Source organism: Malus domestica, chromosome 15 (assembly GCF_042453785.1).
Source record: "Malus domestica chromosome 15, GDT2T_hap1".
Taxonomy (NCBI): domain Eukaryota; kingdom Viridiplantae; phylum Streptophyta; class Magnoliopsida; order Rosales; family Rosaceae; genus Malus; species Malus domestica.
Genome location: NC_091675.1, coordinates 44,469,834 through 44,489,697, shown reverse-complemented (window position 1 = coordinate 44,489,697; position 19,864 = coordinate 44,469,834). Strand labels below are relative to the sequence as shown.

Genomic DNA, 19,864 nt, shown 5'->3' with positions numbered 1-19,864 from the left:
GGCCAATCCTGACTTTAATAGGACTCTAATTCAAGCTTTTAAACAAACCAGATTATCCCTTAATTCTCAACATCCTTAGCCTTATGACTCCCTGTTGCACTAGGTTTTGACTACTTCACTCTTATCTAAACCAATTCCCTTCGCAACAGGATTCGGCCGGCCTTAACTAGATGGCCCACAAGAAAATTATAGATAAATGCCATTAGACCGAGAATAATCCCAAGCTCGGCCCAAAATAATATTTTGGACCCAAACATATTCACATAGACATTGAGAGAAAAAGACGCTTGTGTAACACATTAGTGGCGCGTTTATGTAAGGGTAATGTGAGTCAAGAAACAGAATTGAATTTCGATTATGATTTACATCGGTGTTTACTAATGTGAGAGGAATACAAAAAAATCTTGTGGGACCCAGATGAATTCCGGAATCACACTCCGGAATTTCCTGGAGTTGGATTCTTTAGCAATATGTGGTAATTGAATTCCTTGAATTGGTGTCCTCTAGGAATCACACTTTTGTTCCTCAATTGCCCTCTGAATTTGTCTTATGCAAATCCACCCAAATTGGGAGGTGGCAGGTGTGGTGGGAGGACGTGAATATGGGAGGCAGTGGGTGTATCTGTGAATATGGGAAGTTGTGGGGGCTGGGGAAGAAAAGGATATGGAGGATTGGGGGAGCATGGAGGAAGTATGATGGGTGGTGGGAAGGGCTGTGCGGGCTGGGAAAGAAAAAGGCAGCAAGGCCTAAAGTCCTCTCCATTTTATAACTTGAACATCTGAAAGGAGATTTTCTGAAATTCTTTATGGTGTAGAAATGTACATTTGGATGGTTTTGGTACCTGAAGCCTTTCTAGACATAGCTGCAAGCTTTTCCTCCAATTCTTGCTTTACAGATGTAAGGGCGGATGCCCGGGCTTGCTCCTCTACTAATGGTTGTCTCTCTTGCTGCCTCAAGTGTGACTCTTGCTACAAGAAATTTACCACTGTTTAAATGAAGAGGCGTGGGAGATTGGGAATGCTCTGGAAGTTGGTGAAGAAAAGATGGGGATGAAAGGATGGGAGGGAGAAAAGATAAAGTTTGTAAAGATAAATTTAATTGTATATAGATAAACTTAATTTTCAATAATTATAGTGTAAAAATAATTTATTTTTAACAAGGACAATTTAGTAATCAAGCTAGTTTTAATTCTGATTCCAGTGAACTAGTAAACAATATATATGGAACCAATATCATTTATTTTCCGATTCCAGTTTAGTTTAGTAAACAACTTTAACATGAATCTAATTATGTTTCCTCCTCAATTCAAGTCCTCCTCAATCCAATTCATCCTCAATTTAATTCCCTTCAATCTGATTACGGATTAGTAAACGAACCGTAGATATAAACACAAGAGGTGGAATTGAAATACAAAAACTGGACCACGCTCTCCTAGGCCATAAGTGAAGAGCCCATTACTTGACCATGTCGGCGTGTCATGATACACTATGAGTCTTTTGCCTCTCGAGCTAATTGGAAGTGTAAATTTATTGATTATGCTAAACAACCAAATGCTTTCATAGGGGCTTATTTTCAACTACGCCCTCTGAAATTCTATTTTAGTCTTATTTTGTTCGCTGTAACTTACAAATCACTACTTTACTTCTTGAAATCTAAAATTCGTTCCAGCTTGATTAGTGAACTCTCTCTTCTTCGTGAAACTTATATGTCGTCTCATAAAACATGTGGGATCCAATAGCTAATAAGACTATGTCAAATGTGTAATAAATTTGATTATAAATCTTTATTATGCGTCAACATTCAACAATAAGAGAATATTAAGTTGAAAAGAATTTGAAGAGATGAAAAAAAAATAAAAAAAAATTTGATTAGTTCACCCAAATCAAACCCATATAAGAAATTAACAGATATAAGGTAATGCGGTTTTGAGTTATATAGAGACGACTCAAGTTTTAGGGGGTAAATTGGGATAAAAATTGAGTTCCAGCAAACACAGCTGATCCTTTGTTTATTTGACATCTCGATTGCTGGATAATATCAACAGACCCGTTGAAGAAAGCTTAAAAGAATCTTTAAATTTTCTTTGACAGACCCCAGCAACAGCATTATGGTCTTCACAATGATTAAACTCCAAAGAGCAAATTCTTGATCTCATTGACAAGCAACCGCTCTTAAGCTGATAAAACAGCTTGCCTGCACAACAGCAGCTAGCGAAGTGAGTTCTACAAACATTGTGTTTAGGAACAAGGGAGTTAAAATACATAAATGTAAATTATATACAATCTTTTATTTTTCTTGATTGGAATTTCGAAAGAATTAGTTGTTCTTGGAAAGAATTACAGAAAATTGGAAAAGGGAAATGGGAAAGTGAGGAAATGCATGCAAATGGGTTTGGGAAAATGACTTTTCTTCGGGCTTTTGGCTTTCATCCTTTCTGCGTTTGCTAAGCTATCGATCAAACGTCTTGGTTTCGCCTTCGCTTTTTAAAACAATCAAACAAACATACCTACCAAACAATCAAATATTTTTATTTTATTTTTCTAATTCACATCATAATAAACTAATAAAGACTAAAAGGGTGTAGTAAGTTTGGATCTTAGATGATTTTAATAAACTTTTTAAAAGATTTTTTTAAGTCACAGGTTTAAAAAAAAAATTAATAGACTCTACAATTCTTATATGGATTTTGACAGATTTATATAGATTTCAATGGATTTGTACAGATTCTTTCATGTATTTCTTAGGATTATTTAGATTCTCTTTCAGAAACACTATGTTTTTAATAAAACATTCAGACATGTTTATAATAAGGATGGGCAGGTCCAAAAGCTATTCACTTCACTACTTGTAAATAGAAGAGTAAAAGATGAGCGTGATAAGCAATAAAGTGGTGTCAATACTAGAGACACAATCAACAAACTTTCCAAATGTTTCAGATTTGAGAAATACGATACTGTAGGAAGAATGTTTGACAATGTCATAGTATTTGGTTTGCAATCACATGCCTGCATTTCACGAATTAAATCCAAGGCTTCTTCATGCCGGTTATTCTGAATCGGACATAAATCACAGCATTCCAAAGTACATAACTTCGGCTTCTTATTGTCTCGAAGAACATCCACGGCTTTGTCAACAAACCCGTGAAACATGTACCCGAAACTAATGAGCCATAAGTGACCTCATCCTTTTCACTCATCTCACCGCATAATTCTTGAGCATAATCCAAGCTACCACATCTTGTATTACAAAGAAAAACATCCGTCTCGATCTGATTCTCATTCAGAAACTGATGAACTTCCATACCGAGCATAAGGTCATTTGACTGTAAACATGCCTGCAAGAAACTAATCAGTGTCAACCCAACATGCCTAAACTCAACATCTCCCTGTACAACTCTTTCCACTCCACATTATACCCGGCCTGAGAATGCTCCAAAAGCATCTTATTCCACTACAGAATATCTCATTCTGGCATCCTATCAAATAAAGCTCTCGCCAAACCAACCTCATCACATCTCGAGTAGTAAGTAATTAAAGAATTAACAACAAAAACATCCGAATCAAACCCAAGACGCAGAACAAAACAATGAACCTCCTTAGCCAATTTTGAACCCGGAAGCAAAGCGCCCAGAGCCTTCAACACACACGTCACGGTAAACTTCGGGAACGCTTGATCCGAACATGAAGACACCTTAGCCGAAAACAGCTTCAGGGTGTCGACGTGCGCATTGTTAAGGGACTACCAATGAGCATGGCGTTCCAAGAGAAGGCGTTTCGGTGGGGAATTTGGTCTAACTCCTTGCGGGCATGGTTGAGGTTACTGGTTTTGGAGTGGAAATTGATGAGCTTTGAGGCCAGGAAGTTGCCGGGTGTGACAGAGAAGAGGACAAGGCGGACGTGGAGCTGCTTGGCCGGACCAACCAGGCAGCGTACCGTACATTGCTGGATGAGGTGGCCATAAGCTCTGCAGTCGAGCCCGTCGAGTCCATGGAGATTTTGAAGGGCTCGTTGGAGAACATTCATTTGATTTGGATTTTAAAATCGGTTGGATTCTTGGTATTTGGTATTTATATTACCCACACTTAAATCTATCGATATTCTTTGCCTATTAATATCCTTACAAATCTTTGGCTTTTTCACTAAACCTAGACATTTATAGACTTTTTTTTTTAATTTAATTTCCTACGTCTGATTTGGATATATTCTTTAAAATATTCTTGAAATCCTTATTTATGTGGATGCAAATTTCCGTCATCTTTTTATTTGACAAAAATGGAACTACAAATAATAACACATTTGATTAAGACTAAAAGTCTTACACACTCATGATGAATTGTATTGAAACCGGTTTGTATGGATGAGTTGTATGTATGAGTTGTCATCCTCACTTTAGCTAAGTCATAGGCTAAAGTCATTTTCCATAACTTGTCATTCACCTTACATCAACCTCACTTTCCATAGTTTGTCATTCACCTTACATCAACATTTCCATAGCTTGTCATTCACCTTACATTAACATTTCTTAGTTGCTTGTAAAAGCTTCTTTACTTGTAATTTGGTTTTTGTTTTTCCACTTGTTAGGGCAGATTTTAGGGATTGTGTTTGTGTAATTATCCTACAATCTATTGTAGCTTTCTTTTGGCTCTCTATAAGAGTTGCCTTCACTCTCTTGTAACATTCATAATGAAATATACAACAAATATTGAAACCAAAATTCAACAAATTGGGAGGGGCTTTGGGCGAAGAATCTCTGAATCAAAAATTAGAATTCTGAAAAGAAAAAAAGTGTTTTAGGAGTTTGTGAGTAACGAATGGTTTAGCATTTTAGTGGGATAAGAAAGATATTTATAAGAGAGTAGATGACCCTTTGGGTGGAAAGTGGCCGACCATATTTGGTGATAATGGGTGAATAATTGCAATATATGATATAAATTCAATTGGATTCAATTATCAATTGTTCCTATTGGAATCGGAAATAGGATTGACCATGGATTCGAGCCATAACACATGATTTCAGAAAATTGTACGATTTACGTTTTGGAGTTACCTTTTCAATAAAATCAATAAGGGATTGATGAGGAGTGATGAGAGAAATATGATATAAATTCCATATTGATCACCTTTACTCTTCCTTGATTGAGCCGTTATTGTTCGTTGCATGTGCGTGGGAATCCTGGTATGCCTTGAGGGTAATCTCGTCTTTTTCACCCAACGTCCTGCCTCCATGATTTTTTGGATTATTTTTTGCTCCACAAATGCCCTCACACCTGCTAGGCTGCTCACAAGAAAGGGCAATATCTGTAGAGATCTCCAAAATTTAATGCAAATTCCCACTTGGACATGGAATTAGATTCTTCTAGAAAAGGGAAATAAATTGCCACCAAAGCCTATTTAAGCCTACCTTAAGTAAGAGATTAAATCAACTTCGGAAGGCAATTATTTATCCCTACAAGAAAGAGAGAAAGCTAGAGGATATTTGTTCCCCCTCCCCTAGCATTCTTCTTCGCCTGCCCGTGCAAAGAATTGTCGTCTGTTGATTTCTTTGTCTTCTCCCCACCACACCAAGGTAAGAAAAACTTAATTTTCTTTGTCTTTTTCTTGGGTAGTGCTACCGCGAGGCAACCATCGGGGTGGTGCGGCATGTTGGCTGGGTCGTACCTCGGCTGGTAGGGGCCAAGAATTAGCTTGGCATGGGCCGATGAGGTGGTGTGGCAAGGGCCACAGCTTGGCTGGAGCCAAAGGCTGGCTTAGTATGGGTCGAGGAAATGGCATGGTATGGGCTGTTATTTGGGCTACCACATTTGTGCTGCTTGCCAACAAGGAGGAAACTAGTTGAGTTTGATTTCTCAGCTGCCATAGATAGAGCAATCGAGGATGGAGCTACCAAGATCGGAGCTACTGAAGATAAGTGTTGGATGAACAAATTGTTGAGTGTGAAGTGAATGTTGAAGGCAGGACGGCTGCTGGAAAACCCAAGGTCATCCAAGCTGCTAAATGAGTAATTTGCTCTGTTTAGCTTGTGTCAGATTTTGACGACCTTCGTATAAGTTTATCAATTTTCTAGAAATAAACCGATTTCTTTGCTTTACACCATCTTCGTTTTTCTTGAAACTTTGCTTGCTTGAAGTGTCTTGCAAAACTTTTAGCCATAGAATCGTCGGTTAGGCACACTGCTTTGAAAAAAAACTAACGATCCCACAGAGTCACTATGGCCGTGAGTTTTGGCTTTTTGGGCATTAAGCTGTTGAGTTTGTCGTTTGGTACTACTGCCTAGCCGTTTGTTGCTTAGTTAGTCTTCAAGTATTCGATCTTTTGAGCTGTGTAGCCTACATCACAACATGATAAAGATTTGTAGAATATGAAAATCATTAACTAATCATATTAAAATGAGTAGTTGCATGGAAATTCATGGGTAATTTACCCAATTCCGTTGAAGAGTAGGCCCATATGAGTGTCGAATAATTAGTTTACCCTCTCACACTGGAGAGCAGACCCAGATGGGTGTTGGAGAATTAGTTTGCCCTGTCGAATTGGATAGCTTAACCTAGATAGGTGTCAGGGAATTAGTTTACCCTCTTGCACAGGAGAGCAGACCCAGATGGGTGTCAGGGAATTAGTTTACCCTCTCTCATTAGAGAGCAGACCCAGATGGTTGTCGGGGAATTAGTTTACCATCTCACACTGGAGAGCAAGTCCAGATATGTGTCAAGGAATTAGTTTACCTTCTCCCACTTGAATGCAATTAGTTTTTCCTCTCACACTGGAATAGGTGTTGTGAAATTAGTTTACCCTTTCATACTGAAGAGCTTACCCAGATGGGTGTCGGCGAACTAGTTTACCGCATTTGAGAGCAATTAGTTTACCCTTTTACATTGGAGAGTTTACCCAGATGGGGTGTCGGGAGATTAGTTTACCCTCTCGCACAGGAGAGCATGGAAATCGTTATTGTGACCTCAGATGAGGAAAACTGGACTGCTAGACAATTGAAATAATATTCAGCCTGTGCGGTTTTGTTCGGTGATCTGCTTGATACTTCAAATTGTGGAACTTGTGTAAAGGTGTAAGTGGGAACCTCAGTGAGCTTGTCCCAGACATTCTCCAAGTATTGTGTCATCTTTAGATATTTTATCGTATGTTCTTCTAAGGCTTGGTTAGTGGTCAACTGCAAACAAGCTTTTTCATCGGTAAATCTTTCGCTAGCAGGGGCTGCCAGTAAAGCCTCGTATTATACTCCGTTGTTGGATACTTTGAAAGTGTCGTGAGTCGTAGGGCAAGATCAGCAAGGCTGGAAGCCGTGTTGCAAGATCTGCACCGTTGGGAGCCATGGTGATAGATCGAGAGCGACCAATAGGAGGAATTGGACCACTAGGTCCGCGGTGCTCAACTATTAGTGATGTGATGCTCCAGTATTGATCGTATGGAGTGATGAAAACAAGACATGCCTATGGTTCTTTGTGGTTGGACTGGTGTGTTATTTTGGTGCCCGTCTACCCCCAGTGCACTATTAGGCTGAATTGCTGCGTTTGTCGGAATATAAGTAATATTTGTTTTCACCAGTGTATCTGGGATGGTTCTGTCTACTCGATCTTATCAATGAAAGGTGACATGCTTATGTTGGTCATGTCCCCTCCACATTTGTGCATGCATAAAAACATATGTACTACAAATGGGTACCAATTGAAGAGCAAATTCAACAACCGGTTGAATAACAATCATGCCTATAAAATAAAGCATTTGAGCGTTGTCATACTTGACAAACGCCGAACCATCAAAACGTCTTTCCACCAACTGCCCATGAAAAAGCATGCATCAGAAAATAGATGCTGATCAAAAGTCCGAGCAACAAATAAGATTAAAATTTCCGAGCAGATCAACCATCTAATTGAAGAAGAAAAAACCATGATCAATACCTCAGATGCTCCTTTCTTGTGATCCAAATTTGAAGAAGGTCGATGAGGGTGGGCAGTTTTAAGTGTTATTGACATCTATTCTTAGAAAGAGGAATCGCGGTTTCTTCTAAGAGTAAATTATAGCAATGATCTCTCAATTTTAATCAAATTGGAGCAATGATCACTTAATTAAAAACTCATTACTATTGGTCCATCAACTCATCAAAATGTGTAACTATGGTCATTTTCATCAACTTCGTCAAAATTTCGTCAAAATAAGTTATGTTGGAAGAACCATTGTTACAATTGGGATCCCTCAACTCATCAAAACGTGTAGTTATGGTCTTTTTCGTCAACTTTGTCATAATTTTGTTAAAACGAGTTATGTTGGAATGACTATTACTACAATTAGGTTAAGGTTGAGAGATCATTTTTCCAGTTGGATTAAAGTTAAGGGACTAATGGTAATGAATTTTAGTTGAGGGATCATAGCTACACGTTTTGATAAGTTGAGAGACCAATGATAATGGATTTTTAGTTAAACGACCATTGCTCTAATTGAGTTAAAGTTAAGGGACCATTATTTGATTTTACTCTTCTTCCAATCATGCAACTAAAGAATACAAACACCAAAAAGTAGTATTCCAAAAGAATTCTCAAACAAAAAAATAATAATTAACTTAAAAGAGAAACAATTGGAATTAGTAAATAGCAAAGACATCACATCCATTCAATTCTAAAATTAGTTGATATTTCTCCAATGTTGCAAACAAAGCAGACCGAAAGGGTAATGCTAGAAATGTTAAATTTGTAGATTAAATTTTAAAAACTAAAGGACATGGAAGTTGATGATTGGTTTATTACTTAAATGTTGATAAACGTGCTTATTCTTATTGGTGCCATTTAGTTTGCAAATTTAGGGCTGGTTTGGTATTGCTGTGCTTTGAAAAAAAGCTGCTGTGAGAATAAGCGGCTGTGCTGTGAGAATAAGCGGCTGTGAAATAAATCAGCAGAGCGTTTGGTAAACTTTTTTGTAAAAAAGCTTTTGGAAAAAAAAGTAGTCTGATAGTGGGTTCTTTCATTAAAGGAGCACTGTAGCTCCATGTGCTTTGAAAAAAAGTCAGTTTTCCAAAGCTACAAATAGCAGCTTCAGTTTTTTCCTTTGATTTCAGCTTATTCTCACAGCAGCTTCCAAATATAAGCCCTTTTTTTTCAGTTTACCAAACACCTAAAACCCTCACAGCTTTTTTTCATAGGTGCTTTTTTTTTAGGGAACTTCAACGAAAAGCTCCCGGTACTGTTCATTTCAACGAAAAACCACATTTTTACACTAAAAAGTCAATCATGGTACTATTCACTTTACCCTTTATTTTGTGCTTATCGTTAAAACTCAAAGTTTTCAAGCCCCTTTCATTAGTTTTCCTTTTTTTTAAGCACCTCACTCCCAAACTAGATCTTAGTCTTCAAATTTAATCTCTCTAACATTACCCAAACCAAAAAGGTCATGGAATGATTAAAATGGCTATCAAGGTTTACAAATGAAAATATTGTTCGGTTATACATTTTCCCTTAACATGACGATTGGAGAAACAGACAAAACTAACCCTTTGTTCTATACATGGTCAAAAACATGAAGTCTTATTCTCTTCGAAATCCACATTGACAGTTATATGCATGCTCTGTAATTGAACCCCTTTTGTGGAAAGAAAAATAGTGAACAAAATGATGGAGAAAATATTTTAGAACCTACCGAATAGTATCACCACAAAAATTTGCAGAGCTTGTAGTGATTTTTCAAAGTCCAATCCTTCGTAAATCTGCAAAGAGACAAAGGGACTGAAAAGAGCGAATCGGCAAACTTTCTACAAATTAAAGTCTATTGCAAGATTCATGCAATCAGAATCTGAAGGAAAAACATACCTGTAAACAATAATGGAAGTCATTCAAGAACTCAACAATTTGTAGAGGAGTTGATGAAAGAAAAAACATACCTGTAAAGAATGAAGATCAGAAAAGTTACTAATTACTCCAAAAAAGTAAATAAACCCAATTAGATACTGAAAAGAATGAAGATCAGAAAAATTGATTGCCCAAAAGAAGCCCTAGTTATATACTAAAAAGAGGGAAATCAAAACCAAAGCATAAACCTAGTAAGAGTTTAGTTCAAACTTCAAAGCATCATATAAAGGAAGCAGAAAAATCACTACAATACATATATATATATATATGACTAATGAAGAAAGAATTGAAATAATCAACAATCACACATGAAAACAGAAGGAAATGAATTTAGTGAATGGTGGACAAACGCTTGAAGGAATTATGAGAAAATGGAGAGTCTTTGTCGATCTCTCTCTCTGTTTTTCCCTCGCCCTCGTTCCTTTCTCCTTGATTTTTGCACGACTACAAATAAATTGCCGAAATTAAAAACCCAAAACATAAACCCATTGAAATTTAAACACAATGAATTACGTACCCAGTGAAAATTTCCATATCGTCTTCTTTAAATCTGAACCACAAACAGAATCCTTATCAACACAAAGGTCCGGGTCTACAATGAATCCAATGCATGTTCACAGTAATAAAATGTGTTAAAAACCAAAGATGGATGAAAAAGAAAATAAGAAACAATCAAGAAATTCAGGCGAGGGAAGTGATAAACAATGACACTGTAAAATTATAAAACAATCTGAACCAGTGGTGTTGGTGGCGATGGTTGAGTCAGAGCAAAAGAGAAGAGAGAATGAGTGCTCGAATTGGGAGAGGAGCTTGGGCAATGAAGAGAGATTAAAATTTTGTAACCGAACAAATGGAGCAGAGAAGTTGTGAACTTACGATGAAAGGCTGTGGGAGTTTGAAAACTGAAAGAGAACTGCTATGCAGTTTGAAAACTCAAGTTGAACGGGAACTCTGAGGCAGTTTGAACACTTGAACGTGGTGATTCTTTCTCCCCCGTTTATTTATTTTTTCTGTTTTATTTCTAATTTTTTTGTGACAGAAGTATCCCTGCTATTTTGATTGCATTATTTTCAGCTAGTTTTAGTTTTTTTTTGTTTAAGGAGCTTTTCAGTCCAATTATTTTTTTGAAGTCTTGAGACACCAAAGTATGTTTATGGCTTTCTAATATTAAAGATTAGAGATTAGAGATTAGAGATATACTATTAATATGATGGCAACACATAGCATCCTAACAATATACTCCACTGCCTGGAAATCTACGAGAAAATTTTCTAGGTGATGGGTACTCTTGCTGAGTTGGAGGACCCTCAATTGACATCTGACATGTAGGATGATATCATTTCTTTAATACCGACACTTAATATTTATTTTTAGAATATAATTTAAATTAGTTAAATAAAAAACACAGAAAATACCTTGCCGAAACATGAATCATCCGCCACATTAGAGAAGTTCTCGAGATCGTCGTAATTATCATTGTCGTCGTAGTGGCCCGAATACGAATGGTGCGGCGTGGCGGCTTTATGATCTGTGGGTTCCTCGAGGAAGCTGAGACCGTCGTCATCGTCATAGATGTTGGCAATATCCACGTGCCGAAAGGTTGTTAGACTGATAGAGTTGGTTATTTCTGTAATGATTGGTTATATCTGTTAGCTTTGGAGCTAAGCTTTGTACTCTATATAACTGAGTGGCGAATCATATTGCAACTCCTTCAAGTCTTTTGATAATAAGGATCATTTCATTTCTTCTTTGTTGGCTCTCTAGCTCTTCATCTTCTCAATTCTTCACTACTCTTTAATTTTTCCAATGTAGTTAACAATAGATAGGAAGCGAGTTGTCGTTAGGGATGGGGATCGGTCGTCGGGGAAGGAGACATTTCACCTTCGTCAAGTTTTTTGTCCTTTGTTTATTTATTTTTCTGTTTTTATTTTTATTTAACTGATTTTTATTAAACAAAGAGAAATTTAATTTGAATCCAAATATCTTATTTTTACATCCAACTAGAAAATTTAGTCTACCAAACTTTCAAATTCACCCTTAAATAAATTAAAAAAACAAAAACAATTTTATAAACCCAAACACAAATAGCAAAAATTCTTCTCTACACCCACTTTATTTAATCCGGTGAACCTTACCCTAACGCCGGCAACCCTTCTCCAAAATCGTCGACACCCACCATCCTCTTACAATCTTTTTTTCTATTGTTATTATATGATGAAGAAAGTACTTTTTTTTTTTCATTTGATTGGGTTATTTTTACAAGCACATGTTTTGTGACAACCTGTCCCTAATTTTACGATTTCATAAATTTTAAAAGATTGATTTGATGAAAATGCCCCTAAAGGCGAGGGCGTTGACATTCGTTGACCAGCGTATAGTGAGACGTACGAAATATTCTTTTAGCGTATTTGCGAAGTACTCAACGGTACAAACGCGTAGGCGCAAGCGGAAGCGAATTTGGAGTTTTGGTTAAAATTTTATGGAACTACGAACGTGAAGGGCATTTTGGTAATTTCACATCGCGGGGATTTTTTTTCGGTTTTGTTCTTTGGTGACATTGCTTTGTGAGCCAGTGGGGCCCACAACCCATTCTCTCCCCTTACTCCTGTGTCATTTCCTCCCTATTTCCTGGACATCTCTCTCATTTTTTTAAAAAATCTCCTTCACCTCACTCTCCACTTATTTGCTGCCACCTCATCTATTATTCCCTCATTCACTCTCATCTCTTTTTAACTCTCTCGAGGAACTCTCTCTCCTTCCCGGACTCATTCCCTTCTTTGTGAAACACAGCACCATTGCGCACTCCGGCAAGCATCATAACCTAGAGTACCACCACATCCTTGTTTCTCTCAAAGAGGTCGAAAGGCCAGGAGCCACACCATCTGCCACCTTCTCTGTTGAACCACCAGCAAACAACTACCTCAACCTAGGGGTTACCTCCCTCTTTCGGCTCTCTCTAACTCTTCTAGTATGGAGAAAATGGCAGCACATCTCTACCTAGCTAAGCCAACTCCAGCGAGATTTCTCAGTTCTCTGATAAAGGTAAGCCTCAGGATTCCTTAGATTCTCTTTTTAATCATGATCTGGTATCGTTTATAACCTTGTAAATTGTTTTGGAAAGATTGGTGCAGAAACATCCCGGGGTGTTTTTCCCCAGTTTTCCGGAGGCTTCGAGCCTTTTTCCGGACATTTCTGGCTTCGACAAAGAATACAAATGGTATCATTTGAACCACTACCATCATATCTTCATTTTGGTTCAATTTTGGAGTGAAATGGTTAAAAATTGAGCTTGAACAAAGCTCGGGAGTTTCTCGACCAAATCGGCTCGACATCGGTAATCTTTGCTAGGTGCGGCCAACCCGCAAACCCAGGTGTGTCAACCTGAACCGGTTAAAAAAAGGGGGGGGCTAAGCCCAAACCCAGCCTAAACAATTGGGCCACTGTTCTAGCTCGACTCAGTTTTGAAATGGGCAAAGAATATTCTAGGAATATTTTTTGTATTGACTTTTTCATAAATTTATTGAAAACCCTCCTAGGCTAATTTCAACGTCCTAAGTTCGTTTTTGACATCCATTTAGTGAAATTCCAAAGCTTTAATATAGTTGGCCACCGGGGCATCTCGATTGACTTTTTAAGGTTGACCGTTAACTTTTTACAAAATTTGCCGGGAACCCTCCGTAGTGTATTTTGATGCCCTGATTCTAAATCCGCACTCTGTTTTCCCAAATTTAATTGTCTTAGTGGAGTTTTATGGATGGGTCCCAATATTATGCTTAGGTGCAATCATTATCAGAAACTCCGACCTTTCTAGCTCGAACGGATGTGACATCGCAAGTAACTGTGAGTGAGTCTTTTCTTTTATAATATATATATATATATATATATATGGGTTAGTTTCCACATATATACTTATTAATGAATTTTCTAAGCGATTGCCATAATTAAATTAATGTTTATAAGAAATGTCTTATTATTGGAAATTATGAAATAATCCTACAAGAAGCACATGTAAGCTCACTATAAGGGGATGCCTTAATTATGTTTATGGCCATATGATTAATGTTTATGGAATAGTATTATGACGACTTAAATTATTGATTTACCGCTGTATGATTTTAGTTATGTTATCTGCTCATCGTTTGCTGCATCGGTGTTAGTACTCACCTAGGTCAGGCCAGTCTTTTATGTGCATATGCACATCGCACCGTACGCCCACTTTGGATCCATTGTAGGTGCCAGTTATGTCCTAAATTGCTATAGGCAACTAGGACTCGTATGTGCTGCCCATGACGCCAGTCTTCATGTTATTGTAGTACTAGGGCGTATATCATCGTTACACCCATTCCTATTCATGTTAGAATATCTTTGCATGAACTCGTGTGTCAACATGTGTCGATGAGCACTCGATATGATATGTTTACTTATGCGAGATTATATGATTACGGACATCATGTATTTATTTATGAATTTTGTGACGTATTGAGTTCTTGAGATTTTGCAGGCTACGACAAGTATATTCTTACTATACGTAGTATGTTTATTTTGGAAACTATACTTGTTTTATAGTGAGGGATTATTATGTTTTTGAAAAGGTTTTTACCAAGCTTTATTTTTTAGGCCCACTCACCCTTGTTTTTTGCCCCTCCAGGTTTTAGTGCTGAGCTTTCGTGTCGATGAGGATTCTTGGCAAATTTTGGTATAGATGGTTAATGATGCGAAATATATAAGCACACAAATTAAACCCTATTTTTATCAATTGTAGCAAAGTATGTAAGTAGGGATCGTTCTAAGCCGGGGATTAGGATGGATTGCTAAAACACTTAAAACTGACTCAAAAACATAAAACAAAGTTTAAAACACTAAACTAGACTCAAAGAATGCAAAACTAAACTAGAAAACACTAAAACAGCTCAAAAGACTCAAAACAACCCAAAAACACTCAAATCTGCCTAAAAACACAAACTGGGCATATTTGAACTCTAACACTCCTTTGGACGAATTATTGGGTTTTCTTGACTCAAAACACTTAAAAACACAATCTAAAACATATTCTAACTAGTTAGGCACTCTAAAGTAAAAGGGGTTTGGTTTTGGACGAAAATTAAATGAAATTAAACAAGAAAGACTTAAACAGATTTTAAACGAAATTTGGTGAATTAGATGGATGATTGGCTAGCTAGGAGGTTCTTCTCCACACATGTCACACTTGCATACAAAACGATTTCCAATTGCTTTGCAATAAACTATGAATCCTCAACTCCCCAGATTAACCGTGAATTGCACTAATTAACTCTCAGATTTTCCTAAAGTTATTGAATTGGATGATTGCATACAACAACCCAAAGCATTCCCCACAAGTTCCCTACATGAATTGCATAATAAAGATACAAGCAAGAATCATTAAGTTCTATAAAAATCATAAGCATTGACGAGGCACTTGTTACTATGAATTGCATGAAACTTATGCCAATAATTTACTTAACACGATTGTGATTAGCAACCTTTACTACTCTTGACTATAAGTTCATAACGATTAGGCGAAACTCCCTTATATCCTAGCATTAGATTTATGTATGAAAATTAAGCATGCACTCTCAACCAACACACACAAATCAGTTTTAATTCATATAGATAAGCAAATTGAATTCACAACTTATGAAACGCAATTGAAAGTAATCAAATTATATAGCAAGCAAAAACATGGTTTCGAATCCCCCCTAGCCAAGGGGGGTTTAGTTCCTCATATGCACAAAGCAAAGATAAATAAATTTAAACATTGAAATCCAAAGAAAGAAAACACCTAGACACTCCAACTTGGACAGCAAGTGCATCCACGAACTTCTCTTTCCTCCTTGCTGCGGCACAAAGCTTGGGGACAGGTTTTAGGGTTATGAATGGTGTAGAATGGATGGGGGATAGTATGGTGGTGTTTAGGATGGATGGGTGGTGCGGCAAGGGGTGGTTTTGGTCAGGAATTATGGAAGAATGGTGGTGATTGCTGCGGCAGAGAATGGGGAGATGTTTCCGGCGTGAATTGATGTATATAGGAGGTGGTGATTCGGCCAAGGCATAAATAACAATATATATAGGCATATAAAGCCCTAGGGAAATCAGATATGGACTTGTAAAATCCAAATCCACAAGGAAAAAGGCTTAAACAATCAGAATTCCCAAGGGAAAAGGCTAACAAGGTGCGGCAAGGATAGGGAAAAAAGGATAAGGCTTCTAGAAAGCCTTGCAAGGTAAGGAAAAAGGTCTCCTTGCTGAAATTGGTGCGGCACTTATAGGAAAATGTTCTAAAACCTTCTTTGTGTCCAAAAATGCTTAGGAAACCTTCAATGTTGCTGAAACTTAAGGCCATTTAGATTTAGGAAAGATCCACCCAAATTAGGAAACTTTAGGCTTAACTTTCCTACTTCAAGTAGGAAACCTTGTTTGAGTAGGAATCCTCATTCTTCTAGGAATCCATCTTTGACTAGGACTCCTCCGTTGATTAGGAATCCTCCTTCAATTAGGACTCATTCGTTGATTAGGAATCCTCCTTCAATTAGGACTCCTTCTTTGATTAGGAATCCTTCTTCAATTAGAACTCCTTCAATCTCGTCCATTCCTTTCGTTCCAAGCATGTGATATCCATTCCAAACTCAATTTTGCTCCAAAAGGCTCCAAAATGCACCACTTTGCATACTTTGCCCTTAAAACATGAAAATAACTTAAAAGACTACTTTAACTAAGAAAACACAACGTAAATGCACAAGAACAAGCTCACAAAGTCGCATAAATATGCTCCTATCAAATTCCCCCACACTTAGCTTTTGCTAGTCCTCGAGCAAAACAAAGAAACAAAAGAAAACAAAACGAAACAAAACAAACAACAAAACCTAAACCTTCCAACGTTTGCCTCAGGGATTTCCAATGCACATGACATGTTAAAAATCATCATCCCCACAGAATTGAGTCATCTTCACACTTGAGCACATACTTAATCAGAGTCACCACTTACTAGTTCACAATTAACCAATTAAAACGATGTTTTGAAAGTAGTAACATGCCTTAGAGAATTTGCTCAATTCCTTACAAGATATGCACTCAATTTTCACTCAGATTTTCTAACTACACACCCTATACTAGTTATATGTGAAAAGATTGATGTAGACATGAAAACGAACGCTCACATATATGTATAACAAAGAAAGCAATTTCTGGAGTTAATAAGCATTTAGATATGATCTCATGAACGGAATGCTACTATTTAGATGCGAGAACCAGTGACACCATATGCTCATACCAAATTCAAACTCTAGAAATTGAAACACATAACACTCAAAATAGAAGTCAAGGGTTGTAACTGGGCTAAGGGTAATGGCTAACAAAGAAAGATAGGGATAATAAACGTTCTTAACACAATAGCAAGCAAAGTAATGAAATCGCAACTTAGAATTCACTTTAGAATGCAGAAATCAACTTTTAAACACAAAGGGAAGAGTCATATAACACTTAGGGCCGAATTGAATGTTTTGGACCCTATCTTCAACAATCACACTTTAGAGCTTGTTTTTCACATCTTTTTCAACTCTTTTTCATACTTTTTTTTCTTTCTATTTTCCACAAAAAAAATTTCTCTTTTTTTTTTTTTTTCTTTTCTACCCGTGCCACATGAAAGTCTTTAGCACACACACACATCCCTTCCCCCACACTTGTTTTCTGCAATACATTGATCAAAAGGAATTCATCTTAAGTCGTGCTTTACTATGCTTCAAGAACAAGGGTATGGATGGTCCTAATCTAGGCTAGGTGAGTATAGTGTGGGTTAACAAAGAACATAGACCACAGAAGGCTCGACGAGGTTAAACTTAAACATAAAATGAATTAGGGCACACGGCAATTTGGCTTTGGTGGTGGTCACTACACAACTTCATCTTGAATATGTGTTATGCAAATCAATAGCATGCTTTGAATGGAATTGGGCATGAGTTCTAGCATTTGGAACTAAATGATGAAACGCCTTCTAAGTAGTAACCAAGCAAAGACTAATGAGATCATGCAACAACTTTAAAAAACAACAATACAGTATTTATTTACTCTCCAAATAAACGTTTAGGCTTAAGTCTCACAAGGTTGTAGCGTTAGTTTGAGTTCCTTCCTTCAAGCAAGTTACAAAAACTAATTTTTCCTTTATGATTGCATGTGAATTCATAAGTTATAACCACAACCAAGCATAAACCAATGAGTAAATCAAACTTCCATCCATGTTTATAACTCTCTTTAACAGTCATGCAATTAAAAACCGAATCCTCATCATTGTGTTGGAAGGTACCCTAAGACACCAACAAACACACAAAAACAAATCAAACCAACTCTTTTTGGTTTTTTCAAAACAATTTTTCAATTTTTTTCTGGGATTTTCGGATTTTTATGTAAAACACACTAAAATGCATCAAAACAGCTTAAAAACCACTTAAAAACAGCAAGGAACAACATTGGAAGTTATGGGTGATAAAATCTTACGAATTTGCATCAAAAGTACTTATTTACCCCCCCCACACTTAAATCAAACATTGTCTTCAATGTTTCAAGCATAAACTCACACAAACAAAACATAAATAAGCACAACCAGCAACGAAAACACACTAAACATGGCAGAAACTAAATAACAACAAAGAGAAGGGTTTGAGGAATGCAAATATGGAATTGGAGTGCTTCCTTGGTCTTCCTTTGTTGAATGCATGGGTTGCCTCCCAAGAAGCGCTTGCTTTAACGTCGTGCAGCCGGACGAAGAACACATTCACTCTCCATTGGAGCCCACGGCATGCAGAGAGATGTCATCCACGGCATGCTCCACAAAGTTGTCATAGTATGGCTTCAATCGATGCCCATTGACCTTGAATTCGTGTCCCATTTTCAAGCTTTGGATTTGGACTGCACCATGAACAAAAACATTAGTAATAACAAACGGTCCAATCCACTTAGAACGTAACTTACCGGGAAACAAACGTAAACGGGAATTGAACAATAGCACTTTCTGCCCGATGGAGAATGTTTTGCCACGAATCATTTTATCATGAAAAGCTTTGGTATTCTCCTTATAAATGCTAGCATTCTCGTACGCCTCATGTCTTATCTCATCAAGTTCATTTAATTGGAATTTTCTATGACTTCCCGCTGCATCTAAGTTCATGTTGAACTTCTTGACAGCCCAATGTGCTTTGTGCTCCAATTCAACGGGAAGATGGCACGGCTTTCCATAAATGAGCCTAAATGGGGACATCCCAATGGGTGTTCTGTACGCCGTACGATATGCCCACAGTGCGTCATCTAAGCGTAAGCTCCAATCCTTCCTTGTTGGCCTAACGGTCTTCTCTAGGATTTGCTTGATCTCTCAGTTAGACACCTCAGCTTGGCCATTTGTTTGAGGATGGTAAGGTGTAGAAACCTTATGGTTGACATTGTATTTCCTCAATAACGCCTCAATGGTCCGGTTGCAAAAATGAGACCCTCCATCACTTATGATTACACGTAGCATACCAAACATTGCAAATATGTTAGTTCTAATAAAATCTGCAACCACTTTAGAATCATTAGTCCGGGTGGCTTTTGCTTCCACCCACTTCGACACATAATCCACCGCAAGCAAAATATACATGAAACCATACGAGGAAGGGAAGAGACCCATAAAATCAGTACCCCAAACATCAAAAATTTCAACATTAAGGATAGAAACTTGCGGCATTTGATCCCTAGCACCTATGTTACCCATTCTTTGGCATTTATCACATGTTAAGCAAAAAGTTCTAGTATCCTTAAAAATACTAGGCCAATAGAATCCACATTGTAACACCTTAAATGCTGTTCTTTGTGTGCCAAAGTGCCCACCACATGCATATGTATGACAAAAGCTTAGAATATAATGAAATTCAGAATCATGCACACATCGACGTACAATCTGATCAGGGCAAAATTTCCATAAATAGGGATCATCCCATACATAAAACCGTGCATCATGCCTTAACTTATCAC

At 37.4% G+C, this 19,864-nt stretch overlaps 1 protein-coding gene and 1 long non-coding RNA gene across 3 annotated transcripts; both read right to left on the bottom strand.

The window, feature by feature from the left end:
- Positions 1–3,205: 3,205 nt before the first annotated feature.
- On the bottom strand, positions 3,206–10,913 carry LOC103401864 (uncharacterized). 2 transcript variants are annotated; one of them, XR_011576795.1, is made up of 6 exons: positions 10,724–10,913; positions 10,365–10,439; positions 10,198–10,291; positions 9,809–9,879; positions 9,639–9,705; positions 3,206–3,334 (listed from the first exon to the last, which is right to left on the bottom strand). It is a non-coding gene; the product is annotated as an uncharacterized lncRNA (long non-coding RNA). The 2 variants fall into 2 exon arrangements; XR_011576794.1 differs by having other exon boundaries at positions 10,365–10,397; positions 10,724–10,855.
- Positions 10,914–18,632: 7,719 nt separating this feature from the next.
- LOC139191958 (uncharacterized) lies at positions 18,633–19,115 on the bottom strand. Its single transcript, XM_070812993.1, has 2 exons — positions 18,830–19,115; positions 18,633–18,766 (listed from the first exon to the last, which is right to left on the bottom strand). Exons 1-2 carry the CDS (start codon positions 19,113–19,115, stop codon positions 18,633–18,635), a joined length of 420 nt encoding a protein of 139 aa, XP_070669094.1.
- Positions 19,116–19,864: the final 749 nt, after the last annotated feature.